General features: G+C 44.7%; 1 protein-coding gene across 1 annotated transcript; it reads left to right on the plus strand.

Annotated features, from left to right (window-relative positions):
- Positions 1-18,424: 18,424 nt before the first annotated feature.
- LOC137728159 (uncharacterized) lies at positions 18,425-18,826 on the plus strand. The gene has a single exon (XM_068467032.1). It carries the CDS (start codon positions 18,425-18,427, stop codon positions 18,824-18,826), a length of 402 nt encoding a protein of 133 aa, XP_068323133.1.
- Positions 18,827-19,471: the final 645 nt, after the last annotated feature.

Raw genomic sequence — 19,471 nt, forward strand, 5'->3', positions numbered from 1 at the left:
GTTGAAACTAGTTTAGTAGCATGCGTATCCCATCAAAACAATAGATTCACCAACACTTAAAGAGTTTATTCATACTTTCATTAAGTATAACATAAGATTCCACTAGTGTAAATATTTTAAATTGAAGATCGATTTCATTCATTGTATTTATATAGGGTCAAAGAGTGTAGTTGTAAAAACATCATCAAAATTGGAGTTAAGGCAACCGTTAAATGGTGATTTTTCGTTGATAACCGTCGAAAAGTTTTGTCCCGTTACTTGATCCCTAAATGTTTGTTTTTTGTGATTTTTAGTGTATGCAATCTCGAAGCATATACAAACAAGTTTAACGGTTGGATCGTTGAAATTAATTTTGTAGAATGTCTATCCCATCCAAACGATAGATTCATTAACACTTAGAGTTTATTTATACTTTCATTAAGTATACATAAGATTTTGTGGTATCCACTAGTGTAAATATTTTAAATTGTAGACCGAATTCATTCATTGTATTCATATGGGGTCAAAGAGTGTAGCTATAATAAATCATCAAAATCAAAGTTAAAATAACCGATAAATAGTGATTTTTCATTTGTAACTGTCGAAAAGTTTTGTCTCGTTACTTGATCTCTGAATGTTTGTTTTTTGCAATTTTTGGCATATGAAATCTCGAAGTATATGCAAACATGTTTGACAATTGGATCGTTGAAACTAGTTTCATAGAATGCGTATCCCATTAAAACAATAGATTCACTAACCCTTAACAGTTTATTAATGTTTCATTAAGTATAATATAAGATTTTGTGGTACTGTTGATCCTAAAAATTACAAAACCTACGTGGCGCGCAGGCCGAGTAACTAATAAGCTAACTACGTCCTTCGGTCGAATGCGGGGCGTGCCAACTCGTCGGCCGAGCCTGGCCGAGGAGTAAAATCTGTTGATGTAGCTTTGAGCGCGTTGCGGACTTCTTTAACTTGCGATTGCGACCGAGGAAGGAACACTCTCGGTCTCTGGGTTCTACAGCCTGAAGACAAGGCTGCTACTTCTGCGGAGTTCACAAATCGTCCGAGCCCGATTCGGTCACTGTGATTATATTCGTGAGAGTATAAGCACGTCGAATCGAGACCAAGGTGTATGGGCACAGGTACTCGAACGTGATATATGTCTTGATGGTAAACGTAGTTCGGCCGTCGGAATGCCGAACCCTGAAACTCACCTGTGAGTATCCAATCATAAAACCACTCGGCAACCAGTACGCCGAGCAATGTAATTCGTAACACCTAACTATGCCGAGAAAGCTTAGTAAGGTGACCTCTGCCAACAAAGGTTCGAAAACCTTCCTCGACCGAGACTTGGATAGATAATCGGTCGGCCTCGACGCAGTGCTGTTTATCCAAACTGAAGATGCTTCTTGGTCGGCTGATCCTGCGGCAGCAGTGCTGTTTATCCAAACTGAAGGTGCTCGCCGGTTGCTTCCACAGTGCTGTTTATCCAAACTGAAGGTGTGTCGGCAGGAAAAAGAAAAGGAAAAATCTCAAGGTGATTGAGAGGTTTTGCGCAGGGCAATTGTATGCTGAGTTGAAGGTCCTTTTCCGTTTGCATGATTTCTTGTATTTATAGTGCCCCATTCCTTGAATCCGACTCCGATTTGGATTGGGAGTCCTTGTCCCACTTTGCCTCTTCCTCGAACAAACCTACTCCCACTGGGATTCTGAATTTTCCTTCTTCTCGGGACTTCATTCCTTGCTGGTCGAGAATCCTAGTTGTACCAGGACTTCCTCGACCTTTCTATTTATCTGGACTTTTTAGGATTTGGCTGACCCTGCCAGCTGGCCCGGGCCTTATTATTCGGCCCATATTATTTGTCATCACCTTGGGCCGAGCGCATCCTGCTGCTCGGCCCAGCAATAATATTTTAGGCCCAAACATTGCCCCCTCGCTTCTGAGGTCGCCGACCGTTAACTCTTGGTCGGGCCTCGACCTTGAAGAAGCGAAAACGTTTATTGCTTTTTGGATTTTACTTCCTTAATGACCGTTATTCCTGCGCATTTATGAGACATGATTGCACTTTCCTCGTTGCCCCCAACGCGTGGCCACGTGTCGATTCTCCGCTGCTCTTAAAACTTTCAATCGTGAGCCTCGAAACCGTGCCCTAACTGGAACGTCTTATCCTCATTAATGCTTTGAAACTGGCGCCGCACGCGATCGTGCGTCCTGGATTTTCGACTCCTCGATCCCCTCTTCGCAGGTTCCCAACATATCCGAAATGATTGGAATCTTTCCGGGTTAAGTTTCCCCCAAAATTAAACCAGTGCTTTTTTAATTCCAGCGCCTTCCGAATTTCAGACGTTTGATATTCATTCTGAAAAGCCTATAAATACCCACTTTTCCACCATTCGCATCTTACGCTTTCAGAAACTCCAAAATCCCAATTCTCTCAGACCTGTTCAAGCCAAAACCCTTCCCGTTCTTCCTTCTGCGATTTCTTCACCAGTTTTCCAAACTATCTCCTATCACCTTTCCAAATGGCCTCCTTTATCTCGAAGCTCTCTGACGAGATCAACAAATGCAAAGATTTCATTGATCGGAATGCGATCAAAACACTACGCTTTGAGAATGACATGGCTACCTCTCATCAGATTCTGGGCCCCCTCTTCAGGGATGCAGTGCCGTCGTGTATCACCAATCTTCTCAAAGAGCAATGCCTAACACCCCTGCTCCAGGGGTTCGACTGGTCCAAATGGTGCTTGGCTCGGCCTCAAGGAGCTTGGCCCTCGACCACTACAGCCTGGGCTGCCTGGGTGGATCGAATGAGATCAACCTTCGGTGAGGAATGGAAAGCCCTCGGCATCTATGATGCCATCCTGTTATCGACCATGGAGATTACCATGGATAAGGAGCTGCTTATGGCGGCCTTGACTCTATGGTGCTCGGCCACCAACACCATGGTCCTTCCATTCGGACCCCTCGGCCCTACTATCCTCGACATCTCGGCTATTTTTGGGACTCCACCATCCGGCCTCCCAATTGACGCTGCTCTTTCTGGATGTCCCTCCCTTCTTGACCTGAAGGCACTTTTCGACGAGCGGGCCGTCGAAACGCTCAGCCGAGGAGATCGAGAGCCTTCCAGAGAAGAAGTTCAGAAGCTTCATAAGAACTTCTTCAACTACAACACTCTGATTCTCCACTTTGCCGGCCGAGGCGAGGAGAGTCTCAAGAAGGGAGAACACGAAGCCTTCCTTTTCTATTGGTACAACAAATTTATTTGTTGTACCAAGTCGAACAAGTGCTTGGTCGAGAATATGCCGGTGGCCCAGGCCCTGGCTAGTGGTCATTCTCTGGCGCTCAGCTCGGCTATTCTTGCCAACCTCTTTCGTTGCTTGGCCGAGACGACCATCAACAAGATTGACCCGCACCAGAATGGGCCCCTCTGGGTTTTCCAACTCTGGCTGCAGGTCTATTTCTCCACCCTTCGGCCTGAGGTCCCCGCCTTTCAGCGCTCGGCCGCCCTCGGCCCCCAACTTGCCTCTCGACCGGCTCCTCCTCACCGGGCTGACGAGGTCCTCAAGCACTTTTTCGGCCTTGACGTCCTTTCGGACGACGAGTTCCTGGTGTGCCGGCGCCAGGAGTATCCTGCTTCAATCGGGCTCCCGACGGCAACTTGGGCCGCGGCCGAGGACGCAGGCCTTCGTCAGTCCTGGGGGTCAATCGTACTGGCTCGCGACCTTCCCCTTGGTTGCGATGCCCGCCGAGCCGGTTGGGAGGTCTACCAGCCTCACTTTGTTGCCCGACAGCTCGGCTACCTCCAAGGTTGCCCCGTACCCCTGATCGTCTCTCGTTCCCTCCTGAGCCGGGGACGTCTTTCTGGTTCTTCCGAGAGGGAGTGCCGGTCGATGGAGCAAGAGTTTCAGGATCGGTGCAAGAAGTTCTGTCTTCGGCCAACCGTTCCGGAATCCTTGGGCACCGACACATTTGGGGACTGGTGGGACGAGTACACTGGCGACTTCTTCGGTGCCTCGGCCGAAGACGTGGTGAGCAAAGTGTTTGGTGACCGGCCAAGACCAGCGCCCTCGACTCAAACTAAGGAGTCGGTCCAAGGTATATTGTTGACTAATTACTTTGCTACCCCAGAAACAGAGAAACTCACTTGTACTTGTTACTAATTACTTTGCTATTTCAGGGGGTCGCGGGTCGAAAACGGTCGAGGTGGTCGCCGCGGTGGCAAGGGCAAAGAAGCTTGTGCCCAAGAAGAGGACCCTTATCACCGAGCGGACGGTCCCTTCCAAACGCCCCCACCGAGAGGCCGAGCCGGCGGAGGAGGCCCATCGCCCTTCTAAACGCGTCAAGAAATTTGCGAAGAAGGGCGACCGGGAAATTCATGTCGTCCCCAGTGACACTACTGGGACGCCTACTCCCGCCGGCTCTCCTTCTGTGCCGGCTGCCCCAGCCGATCCAATCGTTGCACCTGCTGCAGCTTCGGAGCCGGTCGTGGCGCCTGAAACGGGGAAATCGGCTGCGCCTGCCGAAGCTCCCTCGACTCCAACGGTCGTTTTGGAGGTATAATTCTGCTCCTACTCTTGGTTGGTTAGGTTTCCGGTCGTAATGCTAAATGATCTCTTTTGTTCAGGATGTCGAGAGCGAGAGTGATGAAGTTCCATTGGAACGCCGTCGTCGACCAGTCAACTCTCTTCCCGTCCATCCTCCTTCGGTCGTCGAGGCGACCGCTCGACCACGTCCTACTGCGGCGGATCGTGGCAAGAGACCTGTTGTTGATCCTGAGGCCACGGCTGAAACGCCGATCCACCCGCAGGACGAAGACCCTCCCATTCCTCCGCAGGAAGTCTCTTCGGCCTTTGTAAATCTTGCTTTTTTTTTTTTTTTTTTTTTTTTTTTAAACTATTAAATGTCAGGTGCCCGAACATTCATTTCACCAGCAATTTTATGCGCCGAGGGGTGTTGTTTACATTTCTTGGCCGCCATCGTGGCCATCAAATGTAGATGACCTCCACCGGCCGCGTGAATTGCGTAGCGGTCTAAGGCACTGGGCTCGGCCATTAAGTTCCCTGGGTTCGAGCAATGACCCAGAGGGCATGGCCGAAGTCTCTTCTCGGCAGGTCTAAAACACTTCCCTTTTTTATGCATTATATCACGTTTTTCTTTCCTTCACTAAGTTCTCTTTTTATGTGCAGCCGTCGTGGGAAGTGGAGCTTGACGCTCTTCTTCAGAGCACGACCGGTGAGGCCGGCTCCTCTGCAGCTCCGGCCGAATCGGCGGGAGCCACGCCCGCCGAAGTCTTCGTGAAGCTGCACGAAGTCTTGTCTCTGACTGCCTCCCAAGCTCTCCGGTGCAAGGGCCTTGACTCTGTTGGAGAATGTCTTAATGACCTCGCCAGTGGTGGTCACCTGAGCCCGGAGGGCATCTCTTTCCTAACCGACCTCCTGGAGCGGACTCGGCAACACTTTCTTATCTTCGAGCGTGCCCTACAGGCTGAGGACGATTTGAAGGTGGCCAAGGTCGCGCATGAGGCTGGCCAAGTAGAGATGGAGGCTTTCAAGGCAAAGAAAGCAAAGCTGACCGAGTTTGATCGCCAGATCTCTGACCTCCAGCGTCAGATTTCTGACCTTCGACGCCAAAGGTCGGCTGCTGCTTCCGAGCTTGAGAAGGATTTTGAGGCTAACAAGGCTCGGCTGACGGCCTTCGCTGCCGGCGCACGGCGTATCCAGCAACTGCAGTGCAACAAGAAGACGCGGCAGGCTGAGATAATTTTGAGCGAGGCGAAGTGGCTGGAGCTGAAAGCTGCCCTTGAGACTTTCCTCCCCTCGACCCCCTAGGAGTTTAAATCATTGTATTTGTTCTCTTGTAATGATTCTTTTTGTTATCAATACAATGGTTATTTTGCCATCAATACAATGGTCGTTTTGCTGTCAGTATAATGGTCTTACTCTTGCATTTCCCATGTAATTGGGTAGTACTTCTTTAAAAACTTTCCATTAATCGGCAATTTGTGAACTGAACCCGTCCGATCTCGTAAATGATATGCCCCCTTGCCGAGGACTTTGTGAACGATGAATGGCCCTTCCCAATTTGGCGACCACTTACCAAACCTGGGGTCTTTGATTCCAATAGGCGACACAGTTTGCCAAACCAATTCTCCTTCGCCGAACGTTTTTTGTCTTACACGCTGGTTATATGCTCGTTCGGCAATTTTCTTTTGCGCAATCAACAAGTTACCTGCGTCGATTCGACTTTCTTCTAAGTCTTCCAACTCTTGTCGCATCGCTTGACTGTATTCAATACTGCACAAATCATTCTGCTCGATTACTCGCAACGAGCTTATACTCAACTCGACCGGTAACATAGCATCGTGTCCATAAGTTAACGCATAAGGAGTGGTTCCAGTGGCCGACCGGGGTGAAGTTCGGTATGCCCATAATGCTTCATATAACTTTAAATGCCACAAACCAGGTTTCTCTTTTACCATTTTTTCAAGGATGCCGATCAACACTTTGTTGCTTGCCTCGGCCTGTCCGTTTGCCTGTGGGTAGTACGGCGTAGATTGCTCGAGTCGGATATTCAAACTTGCCGCGTATTCCCTAAATCTATCGGCCGTGAATATAGTGCCATTATCAGTTATGATTGTTTCTGGCACGCCGAATCTGGTCACAATATTCTCCTCTACGAAGTTGCATACCTCTTTAGCAGTTAATTCGGCGTATGACCTTGCCTCGACCCACTTAGTGAAATAGTCGGTTGCTACAATTATCCATGCGTGCTTCGCTGCCCCTGACGACGGCGTGATTTTGCCAATTACATCCATTGCCCAACCCCTGAACGGCCATGGTTTAGTAACCGAGTGTAGCAATACGGCCGGGGCTCTTTGCACGGGTCCATGAATTTGGCATGATACGCATCTCCGTGCATATTCGATGCAATCCTTTAATATATTGGGCCAAAAATAACCGTGTCGTCGGAGCAACCAGCGCATCTTTCGTCCAGATTGGTGTGCTCCACAAATTCCTTCATGTACCTCGGCCATTACTTGGGCAGCCTCGTGTGGGCCGAGGCACAAAAGTAGTAAACCATCCTCGCCCTTGCGATATAATTCATTTTGATACGACACATAATTCGTGGCGAGCACCTTCGTTCTTCGTTCGTGTTTCCCATTGGGGTTATCGAGGTACCGTAACATCGTCTTTCTCCAATCATCTGGTTCTACTTCGACGGCACATACTTCCATGGGATCTCCTCGTTTTAGTAGGGATGGGAGCGACATTACCCTTGTACGTATTACGTGCGCGCGTTGGAGAGTTTGTTGATTGATCAAGGCGGGGTACGATCGTTGACCCGTGGTCGCAATTCCCACAATTCGACCTAGCTTGCCCCCCATGAGTTGTGCTCCGGAGGCGATCTGGGCGAGTTCGTCGGCGTCAGTATTGTGAATACGTGAAATGTGTTCAAATGTGATTCGTTCGAATGACTCGGCCAGGTAGGTGGCGACCATGTGATAGGGAGCTAAAGTACAACTCATGCAGCGAAACACGCCGTTCAGCTGGTTAATCACAAGTTCAGAATCACCAAGGACGAGAATGCGGGGGGCCCGCAGATCGTGTAAAACATGGAGGCCGATAATGAGGGCTTCATACTCGGCCTGATTATTGGTGCAGCTGAAATCTAACTTGAGAGAAAAATACCATCGGCAGTGGTCCGGCGACTGAATTGCGATACCGACCCCGGCCGAGGTCGAAGTACTGGAACCATCAAAATGCATAGTCCAATGGTTATCGCGTGTGGTGACGAAACCGATGTCGACGTCGCCCCCCTCAAAACCATAAGGGGATGGGTGTTGTGCCAGGAAGTCGGCGAGGGCTTGTCCCTTGACGGCCTTTTGTGGTACATACTGAAGGCTGAACTCGGATAAGGCGAGTGTCCATTTCCCGATTCGGCCTTTGACCATAGGCCGAGTCAGCATGTATCGAATTACGTCGGTTTGGGCGATGACCTGCGTAACTGTGGGGAGCATGTAATGCCGAAGTTTGGATGCGGCAAAAAACAGCGCTAAGCAAAGTTTTTCGACAGGTGCATAATTAATCTCTGGGGAATTCAGGTTTCGGCTAAGGTAAAAGATAGCTTGTTCACGCCCGACATTATTATCTTGCGCGAGGAGGCAACCAATGGATTCATCGGCTGCCGAAATGTATAACTTAAGGGGTTTGTTGCGACAAGGTGGAACGAGCACTGGTGGAGTGGAAAGGGCCACCTTGATCTGCGTAAACGCAGTTTGATGCTCTTCGCGCCATTCAAATCGGTCGGTCTCCTTCAGTTTAAGGAGCGTAGAGAATGCCTTCATTTTACCGGCCGAATTGGCGATGAAACGCCGGAGGAAATTTATCTGCCCGAGTAACGACTGGAGCTGTTTCTTTGTCGTCGGAGGTGGGGCGCTGATGATGGCGCGGGCTTTATTTTCATCGACCTCGATGCCACGATGGTGTACCAAAAATCCTAGGAAATTACCGGCCGAAACACCGAAAGCACACTTGGCCGGGTTCATCTTGAGGTTGTTTTTGCGCATGCGAAGGAACGCTTGCCTTAGGTCGTCCAGGTGTGTTTGACGACGTTTGGATTTTACGACCACATCATCGATATAAACTTCGACGATTGTACCGATTAAGTCGTGGAAGATCATATTCATGGCTCGTTGGTAGGTGGCGCCGGCATTCTTGAGGCCGAAAGGCATGACTACCCATTCGTAAGTACCAAGTGCCCCCGGGCAACGGAAAGCCGTCTTGTGGACGTCAGCTTCGGCGATGAAAATCTGGTTGTAACCCGCATGACCGTCCATAAAAGATAGCAGTTCATGATTAGCTGCGGCATCAATTAATAAATCTGAAATCGGCATCGTATATTCATCCTTGGGAGTAGCCAGATTTAGATTACGGAAATCGATGCAAATGCGAAGGGCACCGTTTTTCTTTAAAACGGGGACGATATTGGCCAACCATTTGACATACCGAGCGGTCCTAATAAACCCGGCTTTCAGAAGCCGAACTAATTCTTCCTTAATGCCGAGTTGTACTTCGTTTGAAAATCGGCGAGGAGGTTGTCGAAAAGGCTTACACCCCTCCTTGATGCGTAGCTCATGTTCTACAAGGTTTCGGTCGAGGCCAGGCATTTCATGATAACTCCACGCAAAGCAATCTTTAAACTCATGGAGTAGCTTACGGAGTTCGACCTTCATGGACGGTGGGAGTAACGCACTAATAAATAATGTTCGAGGATCCTCGGCCGTGCCTACGTTAACTTCCTCTAACGGGTCCTTGACTTGAGGTCGATGGTCTTCGAGTTCGGCCGGCGCAGCCTGAACTTTATCGAACGATAGAACGGGGCCGTTATCTGCTTCGGCCAGAAATTCGATCAAATTGATGCCAGAATGTGGTTGCTTGGTAATGGCGTACCAATGGGCCAGCAAACGTTCCATTGTAGACGAAACCGCGGCCTGACGCCGTTCTTGCGTGGTGTGCTCAATCATCGGCACTGATGACCAAGTTCGCCAAGCCAAGTCTCGCCGAATCCTGTTGGACAGTCTCGGCGCCGACCTCAATCACTTTTTGTACCGAAATTCTCGTCGGCCGCCCATCCTCGTTAAGGCCTTGGAGGGTGATGTAGCCGACGTGATCATCATAATAGCGAGCCTGAATCATGTTGGTTTCAAATGGTTGGTTATCGGCTGGATGGACTACGACCGATTTGCCATCCCAAAAGATGAGGACTTGGTATAGTGAGGAAGGAATGCAACTGGTTTGGTGGATCCAGTCGCGGCCAAGTAATGCGTTATAATCGGTCTTGGAATCAATGATAAAGAATGCCGTCATGTGTTGACGGCCGGCAATGCTAACTTCCAACGGGAGTACCCCTTTGGTCTGAGATTTGTCACCAACAAAGCTGCTCATAGTGATTCCTGATGGAATGAGTTCATTATCAGAACGACGTAAAGCCTTCATGACGGATATCGGCATAATGTTGACTGTGGCTCCACAGTCGACAAACACTTTAGAAATGGGAAATCCTTCGATGTGAGCCGTGACGTACAACGGCTTCAGGTGTTGGAGATTAACCGAGGGGGAGCGGGGAAATAGCTCGGCCAAAACGACTTTAAGGTTGTCCCCGCTCTGGTTTTCTCTATCGTCGTCGTTTGCGACGAAGTCTACTTGTGTTGCTTCCTCGGCAACTACGTCCCCGTCCAAGAAGCTTGACTGGTGGGTACTCGGTTGGAATTCAGCCGGTAGGACGTGGACCATACTGATCTCCATATGTTCGAGGACCGAAGGGCCCATGGGGTCATGGTCGTCGTCTTCCGGAGAACTATCCTCTCTAGCAGTCGTCGGAAAATCTTCGATCAAACTTTTGAGTTCCTCGGTAAAAGCCGGTATCTGAGACGTGGGAACCAAATCGAGTGCGGGTGAGCCATTTCCTTCGGCGATGTGTACTGCCGAAGATTTTCGTTGGTCCTTTGTTACACGGGCTCGTTCTTCATATGCAATACGGGCGTTTCTTGTGTCTAAATAGGTATCCAATCGTGCTATCCGTTTTTCCTCGTCGGCCGTGAGGCCGAAGAGCGATACAGCCGAGAAGACTTCGAAATGATATCGTAAGTGCTGAAGGTCTTCGAGCGAAAAGGGTAATTCGGCGGCGTCGATATCTGTATAAGGATCGACCTCAAAACCAAGGACCCGAGCCTCCCGGATATGTTGAAACCTAGCTTTAATGGCTGGATCAGAAGTTTTCTGGATAATTTGCTCGGCATCAGGGCAAGTTAGCGCCAAGTCGAGGGCTTCCTGACATGCCTTGGGGAGTCCGTACAAGTCATTTGCGGAGTACTTCTTATGAAATTCTCGCATGTATTCCATGGATGCACCGAGGAACGGAGGGTGTAAGTTGCGCCGTATTTTGATAAGCGGCTCGCGCGGTGGTAACGGAGAAAGTTTCCTTTCGGCCTCTTTTGTAAAGTACTCTAGACGAGCTCTCGTTTCCCCAGGCCGGAGAAGGATCTTAATACGTTTCTCAGCCTCCTCAATGGTGGTTTCGAAATCAGCCTCCGCTACTTTCTTCCCTTCGGCTAACTCGGTCATGATAGTCGGGGTTGGCCGTTCGCTACTATCTTCCACGGCCTGTTTTGGTTGCCATTGATTGGCCGGGCTGGCCTGCGCTCCTCGTCGCCGAGCCATGCAATCTATTCGTTGACGACGACGTTTTTGGGATTTGGACAGTGCCGTATACAAACCAGTCGGAGAATTGTAACTGTACCAGCGTTGATCCGATGTCCTTGGTGGTTTGAAAGTTTTGCGATTGGCCGGTGAGGCCGAACTATTAGCATTGCGTGAGTAATAATCCTCATTGTAGAAAGGTGCGTCGAAATCCAGACGCCGCCTGACCGAGGTCTGGTCTTTCGGCCGTACTTGTGGGCCGAGTCGATCAAACACTTGATGCCGTGGACTTAACCCTGTCGACGATGTTGTAGGGGCCGCAGGTGGTGTTGAAGATATCTTCCTTCCAGGCTCCACTGGTGTTTTACAATGGTCACATAACACCTTCGATCCATAAGTTCCGTCGGATTTTGACCTTGTCATCGGCTCATCGGCGGGTTGCGCCGATTGTTCCGTTGGTGGTGCATTTGAAAAGATATCAAGCTTTAGTCTTGTTTGACCATTTGGTCGACGGATATGCTGCACCGGGACATATTCGGCCTTCCCTTTGTTTTTGGGAAGGTGAGCATCCACCATGCCAATCGTTGTTGAAGGGAAAGGATTAACGTCGACCGCCATCTTTTCCGGAAATTTCAACTTTCCTTTTTCAATCCAGCTTTGAATTGTGTCCCGGAACACAACACAATTATTGGTTGCATGCTTATTAGAATTATGATATTTGCAGTATATCTTTCCTTTTAATTCATCGGCCTTAGGGATAGTATGCCCCGGCCGAAGCTTGATGATTTTTGCTGCCAATAATTGATCGAAAATTGCGTCAGCTTTGGTGATATCAAAAGTGTATACTTTTGATGACTTAGCCGTTTCCTCGGCGGTCAAACGTGTTTTGGCGTCTTTGGTATTTACTTGTGCCAAAGCCTTGCAAACATAGGGTTTGTCTATTATTATCTCGGCTGCATCCACGCTAGCGTACTGAGGGTCTTCACTTTCGGCCGATGCATAGCTCACCGTGGGGTTCTTATACAACGTCCCCCGGGATGGTGACTTTGATATCTTCTCTTCTCGGAGCAGATACTCATATTGTTCGACGTGTTGAGCAAGTTCGTACATATCTCGAATATTTGCCCCCAGAAACTTCTTTTTGTATTCCACGTCTAATCCGTTGAGGGCGATCCTGACGAATTCGACTTCGGGGAGTGGCACTCGGCACCAATTCCTGGCCGATTTAAACCTTGTTAGGTATTCCATTGGAGATTCATCAGATGCTTGAGCCATCCTGGCCAAGGAGGATACGGACATCTCCATCCCTGGCCGATAAAATTGTTCATGGAACTTTTCGACCAACTCTTCCCAACTCTGCACGGAGTTGGGTGGGAGATTAATGTACCAGGCGAAAGCTGAGCCTGTCAGTGAAAAGTTAAACAGTCGTAGTTTGTAAAAATCACTATTGACGTCCCCACACTGCGCTGTGAACCGAGCCACATGTTCTAGTGAGGATAATGATGATTCCCCGGCGAAGAGGCTGAAATCGGGGATCTTAAATCCTCGTGGGTATTCAAACCTTTCCACATAAGCTGGGTACGGGTGAATGAATTTTGGAAACTTCGGCCCTTTTTTTAGGGCCGAATCAATCATTCTCTGGACTTCGGTCACGTTTATGGAGGCGACTTCTTCTCCCTGGCTTGGTCCCTCGGCTCTATTCCCTGGTCCTCTTCTTTCTAAGGGGACTGGTTGTGGCCGAGCGGACCCTCTCTCGGCTGGTATGGGCACATTCGTCGGGAGCTGCCGTGGTTGGCCGACCTGGCCATCTTCGAAAGCTTTACTGACTAGTAGTTCAAGCATTCTGGTCTGTGTATCGCTATTACTACGTATTGCGTCTAGCAAATCATTCATCTTCTGACCAATCGACTGCTCGACCTGACGATATTGTTCATCCAGTCGTCTCCGAAGGAATGTCCTAGTTGGTGGATCGGAACCTTCTCCACCATCGTCATCACAATCTTCTACAATCCCTTCCATGAACATTCCAGCTGTTTGATTTGGGACTGTGGGGTTGTAAGGTTGTGATGCGAGATTTTACGCACACAAATTAAACCCTCTTTTTGACAATTGTAGTAATGATATAAGTAGGGATCGTTCTGGACCGGGGATTAGGAGGGATTGTTAATCACTTGGATTTGACTCAAAAACGTAAAAACACAATATAAAACACTATACTAGACTCAAAGAATTCAAAAATACTGTAAAACATAAACTAAATTGATTTCTAATTAAATTGAACAATAAAGTAAAGGGGGGATTGTGTTTGGACGAGATTAAATTAAATGGACAAATTGTAATTAAAGGCAAAACGTAAATATGAATGTGATGGATTTGAATGGATGATGGAATAGCCAAGGGGTTCTTCTCCACACATGTTACACTTGCATACAATATTGATTCTCAGTTGGTCTTTCGATAAATTATGAAACTCAACACCCCGGGTTAATTAGGTCCGCTTAAATTAACCGTCAAGTTTTCCTTAAGTTAATGAATTGGATGGGTTATCGCAACGCAATTCACAACATTCTCCAAAAGTCCTTTACGTGAACAGCACAATAAAGATACAATCAAAGATCATTAAACATTATGAAAACTATAAGTGTTGACGAGGCATTCGTTACTATGATGAGCATGAAACTCGTGCCAAGAATTCATTTAACGCGATTGTTTATAAGCAACCTCCACTACTTGTGAATATAAGTTCATAACGATTAGGTGAAAATCACTTATATTCTAGCGTCATATTCATGCATGAAAATTAAGCGCGCATTCTTAATAAACATACATAAATAAGTTATCAATCAAACGGTTAAACAAATTGAATCAACAACTTATGAAATGCAATTAGAAGTAATCAAATCAAAATGCAAGCATAAACATATATTTCGAATCACCCCCTAGCTAAGGGGGGGTTTAGTTCCTCATACAAAACAAAGAGAATTAAAATTAAACATTGAAATCAAAGAAACACCTAAACATTCCAACAACTCAAACTTGAATTGTATGAACGTTTAGGCCCTCTTCTCTTCCTCTTTATTGTAGCATAAGGTCTAAGGATAGTTGGTTTGGGGGAATGGAAGTGTGGAATGGAGTGAGGAGTGATGGAAATGGAAAGATGGTTTTTGGATTCTAAGGGAGACTCACGGCTAAGAGAGAAAGGGATGTGTTTGTGGTGTGTTGTGTATGAAATGAGATGTCCATGAATGAATGAATGCAAGGGTATTTATAGGAGTAGTGGAGGGAACATATGGCTATGTCATTTGTAGGTGAAGTAAGTGTGTGAGGTTGGTGAAGTAAGTGGAGGTTGTAGGTGAAGTAGGTGGATGTTGTAGGTGAAGTAGGTGGATGTTGTAGGTGAAGTAGTGGATGTTGTAGGTGAAGTAGGTGGATGTTGTAGGTGATTATGAGTGATAAGTGATAAGTTTATGATATGTTAAGTGATAAGTGAATGATTATGATAAGTGATAAATGAATGTATGATATGATAAGTGGTGAATGATATGTGGTGAATGATAAGTGGTAAGTGATATGTGATAAGTGATATGTGGTGTGTGATAAGTGATATGTGATAAGTGATTGAGTGTATGATATGATAAGTGGTGAATGATATGTGATAAGTGATATGTGATGTATGATATGTGATAGTGTGGAATGTTGGAATGTTATGCACGGCTAAGGATAAAGGAAAGGTTTAAATGTCCTAAAACTAAAGGGAACAAGGTTCCAACACTTTGGTCTTTAATTAGGTCTTCAATTTCGTCCAACACTTTGGCTTCAAGCATAAGCTATCCGTCCTTAGCCCAAAAGTGCTCCAAAAGTCTCCAAAATGCATCTTTTTGCTCCTTTAGCCCTTTGGACCTACAAACACACGAAAATAGCTTAAAGTACTAAAATAACTAAAGAAACATAACGTAAATGCACGAGAACAAGCTATTTAAGTCGCATGAATAGGCTCCTATCAGGTTGTCCGCCGAGACAGACTTCACTCTCCCGGCGTGTTATACTAGTGGCCTCGGGCGGCGCAATTAAATCCTGCCCAAGGCCTTGCACTGGCAAGTCAGTTGTTGACTTTCCCATGGTTGTTTTCTGCTTCGTAGACCGTGTCTCAATGGTCATGAACTCCGAAGGTTTAGCACAATGGTCCCACTGGGCGTGCCAAAATGTTGATCCTAAAAATTACAAAACCTACGTGGCGCGCAGGCCGAGTAACTAATAAGCTAACTACGTCCTTCGGTCGAATGCGGGGCGTGCCAACTCGTCGGCCGAGCCTGGCCGAGGAGTAAAATCTGTTGATGTAGCTTTGAGCGCGTTGCGGACTTCTTTAACTTGCGATTGCGACCGAGGAAGGAACACTCTCGGTCTCTGGGTTCTACAGCCTGAAGACAAGGCTGCTACTTCTGCGGAGTTCACAAATCGTCCGAGCCCGATTCGGTCACTGTGATTATATTCGTGAGAGTATAAGCACGTCGAATCGAGACCAAGGTGTATGGGCACAGGTACTCGAACGTGATATATGTCTTGATGGTAAACGTAGTTCGGCCGTCGGAATGCCGAACCCTGAAACTCACCTGTGAGTATCCAATCATAAAACCACTCGGCAACCAGTACGCCGAGCAATGTAATTCGTAACACCTAACTATGCCGAGAAAGCTTAGTAAGGTGACCTCTGCCAACAAAGGTTCGAAAACCTTCCTCGACCGAGACTTGGATAGATAATCGGTCGGCCTCGACGCAATGCTGTTTATCCAAACTGAAGATGCTTCTTGGTCGGCTGATCCTGCGGCAGCAGTGCTGTTTATCCAAACTGAAGGTGCTCGCCGGTTGCTTCCACAGTGCTGTTTATCCAAACTGAAGGTGTGTCGGCAGGAAAAAGAAAAGGAAAAATCTCAAGGTGATTGAGAGGTTTTGCGCAGGGCAATTGTATGCTGAGTTGAAGGTCCTTTTCCGTTTGCATGATTTCTTGTATTTATAGTGCCCCATTCCTTGAATCCGACTCCGATTTGGATTGGGAGTCCTTGTCCCACTTTGCCTCTTCCTCGAACAAACCTACTCCCACTGGGATTCTGAATTTTCCTTCTTCTCGGGACTTCATTCCTTGCTGGTCGAGAATCCTAGTTGTACCAGGACTTCCTCGACCTTTCTATTTATCTGGACTTTTTAGGATTTGGCTGACCCTGCCAGCTGGCCCGGGCCTTATTATTCGGCCCATATTATTTGTCATCACCTTGGGCCGAGCGCATCCTGCTGCTCGGCCCAGCAATAATATTTTAGGCCCAAACAGGTACCCACCAGTGTAAATATTTTAAATTGAAGATTGAGTTCGTTCATTGTATTCATATAGGATCAAGGAGTGTAGCTTTAAAAAATCATCAAAATCGGAGTTTAAAAAACTGTTAAATCGTGATTTTTCGTTGATTACCATCGAAAAGTTTTGTCCCGTTACTTGATCCCTAAGTTTTTTGCAATTTTGAGCGTATGCTATCTCGAAGCATATACAAACAAGTTTGATGGTTGGATCGTTGAAATTAGTTTCGTAGAATTCATATCTCATCAAGTTCAATGGTGTGTGTGTGTGTATATATATTTATTAAGTAGATTTAAATTTATTTATTTTTTACGTATAACGCTTAAGAAATTGAATGATATGTATATTTAAGCCGGTCCAATGATCACCAATTTTAAATATTTAATTTAATATATATATATATATAAAATTATAACTTTTAGGGGTATAAAATTGTTAAATTAATATACATATATAATTATTATAGTATTTTTTTAGGGTTATAAAATTATAAAATTAATATTTTGCTTATCATGTATCGTGTTACCCACGTGTATATCCAAACCAACTCATTATCTTAACAGATGCTTATTGGGTTACTCGATAACGACCTAATTCGTTAACGTGTCAACCTGAACATCTGTTAATTTCGTGTTGTGCCGTATCGTGTCGAATTATCGGGTCGTGTCAGGAATTGCTAGGCCTACCTGGAACAACCAAATAATGACTAACAAACTTAATTTCCCACTAACAACTAAATAATGACAATTATAATTAACTTATTTAATATTAAAAACTGAAAATATGACTTTAGCCCCTGAAACTCAAGTTTCTTTACATAAAACCCGACATAGTCTTTTTATCTGAATAAAACCCAATGACTAGGCTCCACATAAGTAAATTCATTAATTTTGTTTGCCTTTACACATTTTTCATTTTTTAGATACCTAAAATACCCCTAATTACCGTTTTGATGTAGACATTTAATTCTATGCATATTTGAAGGGAGAAATTAATAAAAAGAAATGTATTAATGAAGTAGCTATCATTTCAACTCTTGCATTATTGTATGTCGTCTTCTTGACATTAATAAAGTCGCTATCATTTCAACTCAAAAAAAAAAAAATTAAATTAATTATAGAATAAAAAATGTTATTTGATTCAAAATAAATTTATCTATATTTTATATGATAATATAGGTAAATTTTTCCACACATATATATTAGTAGTAAAATATGCCCAATATATATAATAATGCATGAAAATAATTCACCAACAAATAAAGGAAATTTGATTAAAAATTAATATATCTATTGCTTTTTGTTTATGAATTTCAATTCTTTTTTTATATTACAAACATAATGTACCTACAATATAATTTACCTATTGTTTAATCTTATAAGAAAATAATGTATCTACTATTTTATTTATTTATTTATTTTTGTTTTTGTTGAATATGTACTGTTTTATTTTAATGGAGATAATTTGTCTTGGTTTAATTTTTACGAAATTATTTATGCACTATTTAACTTTCCCAAAATAATGGAACTACTATTTTAATTTACCTACAAAATAAATACTATTTGATTCAAAATTAATTTACTTATATTTTAAATATAAATATAGATAAATTATTTTTAACAAGCATATATGATAACAAACAAAAAATGCCTAATGTATGTAATAATCTAGGTAAAATAATTTACCTACAACATAAAAGAATATTAATTGGTTTTTTGTTGTTTTATAAAACAATATTATTATTTGATGCAAAATAACTGATTGTACAAAGGATTTTTCTTTCCAAACGAAAAATGTGCCCATAAATTGTTTATGAACATAGCTAAATTTATTTATATATATATATATATATTCCTAAACCCTAAACCCTAACAGACAGACTGAGGTTGTGGACAGATGGAAAAACCAGAAGCAGGGTGGTTAAAATGTAACTTTGAAGGGGCTTGGAAGGAACAGGGAAAAAAAGGGGGAATTGGAGTGGTGTTCAGAGATGACATGGGGCTGTTTGTGGCGGCAATGGCAATGAAAATGAAAGGCATATCATCTCCGATGTTAGCAGAACTGGAGGTAGCCCGAGAGTTAAGCACGGAACAGCTGAAACTGAAGGGAGGCGCAACTTTGGTCCTTGCTGCTATAACTCTTCAAACGGAAGATGATTTGTCTTTGTGGGTAAATAGAGTAAATGAGGCATGCTATTTCCTACGCTCCATTCCGCAAACCAAAATCAATCATACTCGTAGAGACACAAACAAGGTTGCTCACAGATTGGCGCAGGTGGGTCTTACTTTAAATCAATGACGAATTTGGTTCGAGTCACTGCTCTCCTGACAGATCGATAGTTAATTTTTGTAATTTTCTTGGTCACCTAACGATTAAATAACAAACAAATTGTTCTCTCTCGTTTCTATCTTCTTCTTCTTCAGCTATCTTAACAAATATAAGTGGTCTTACATTTCTCTACTTCTCATTAAGTCATCGCATTAGGAATATATGGCAGTGCAGAGGTTTTCTTGAGGTTTAAGCAATCGTGCTTAAGATTAATGGCTGCTCTCCGAGTATTCTGTAGGTTGCGCTTTATTTCATTTAACTGAAAATATGACTTTAGCCCCTGAAACTCAAGTTTCTTTACATAAAACCCGACATAGTCTTTTTATCTGAATAAAACCCAATGACTAGGCTCCACATAAGTAAATTCATTAATTTTGTTTGCCTTTACACATTTTTCATTTTTTAGATACCTAAAATACCCCTAATTACTGTTTTGATGTAGACATTTAATTCTATGCATATTTGAAGGGAGAAATTAATAAAAAGAAATGTATTAATGAAGTCGCTATCATTTCAACTCTTGCATTGTTGTATGTCGTCTTCTTGACATTAATAAAGTCGCTATCATTTCAACTCAAAAAAAAAAAAATTAAATTAATTATAGAATAAAAAATG

The sequence above is a fragment of the Pyrus communis genome, chromosome 3 (assembly GCF_963583255.1).
Source record: "Pyrus communis chromosome 3, drPyrComm1.1, whole genome shotgun sequence".
NCBI lineage: Eukaryota > Viridiplantae > Streptophyta > Magnoliopsida > Rosales > Rosaceae > Pyrus > Pyrus communis.

Coding starts and splice junctions, on each gene's coding strand:
- LOC137728159 (XM_068467032.1), top strand. CDS start 18,425: ATGGAAAAACCAGAAGCAGGGTGGTTAAAATGTAACTTTGAAGGGGCT.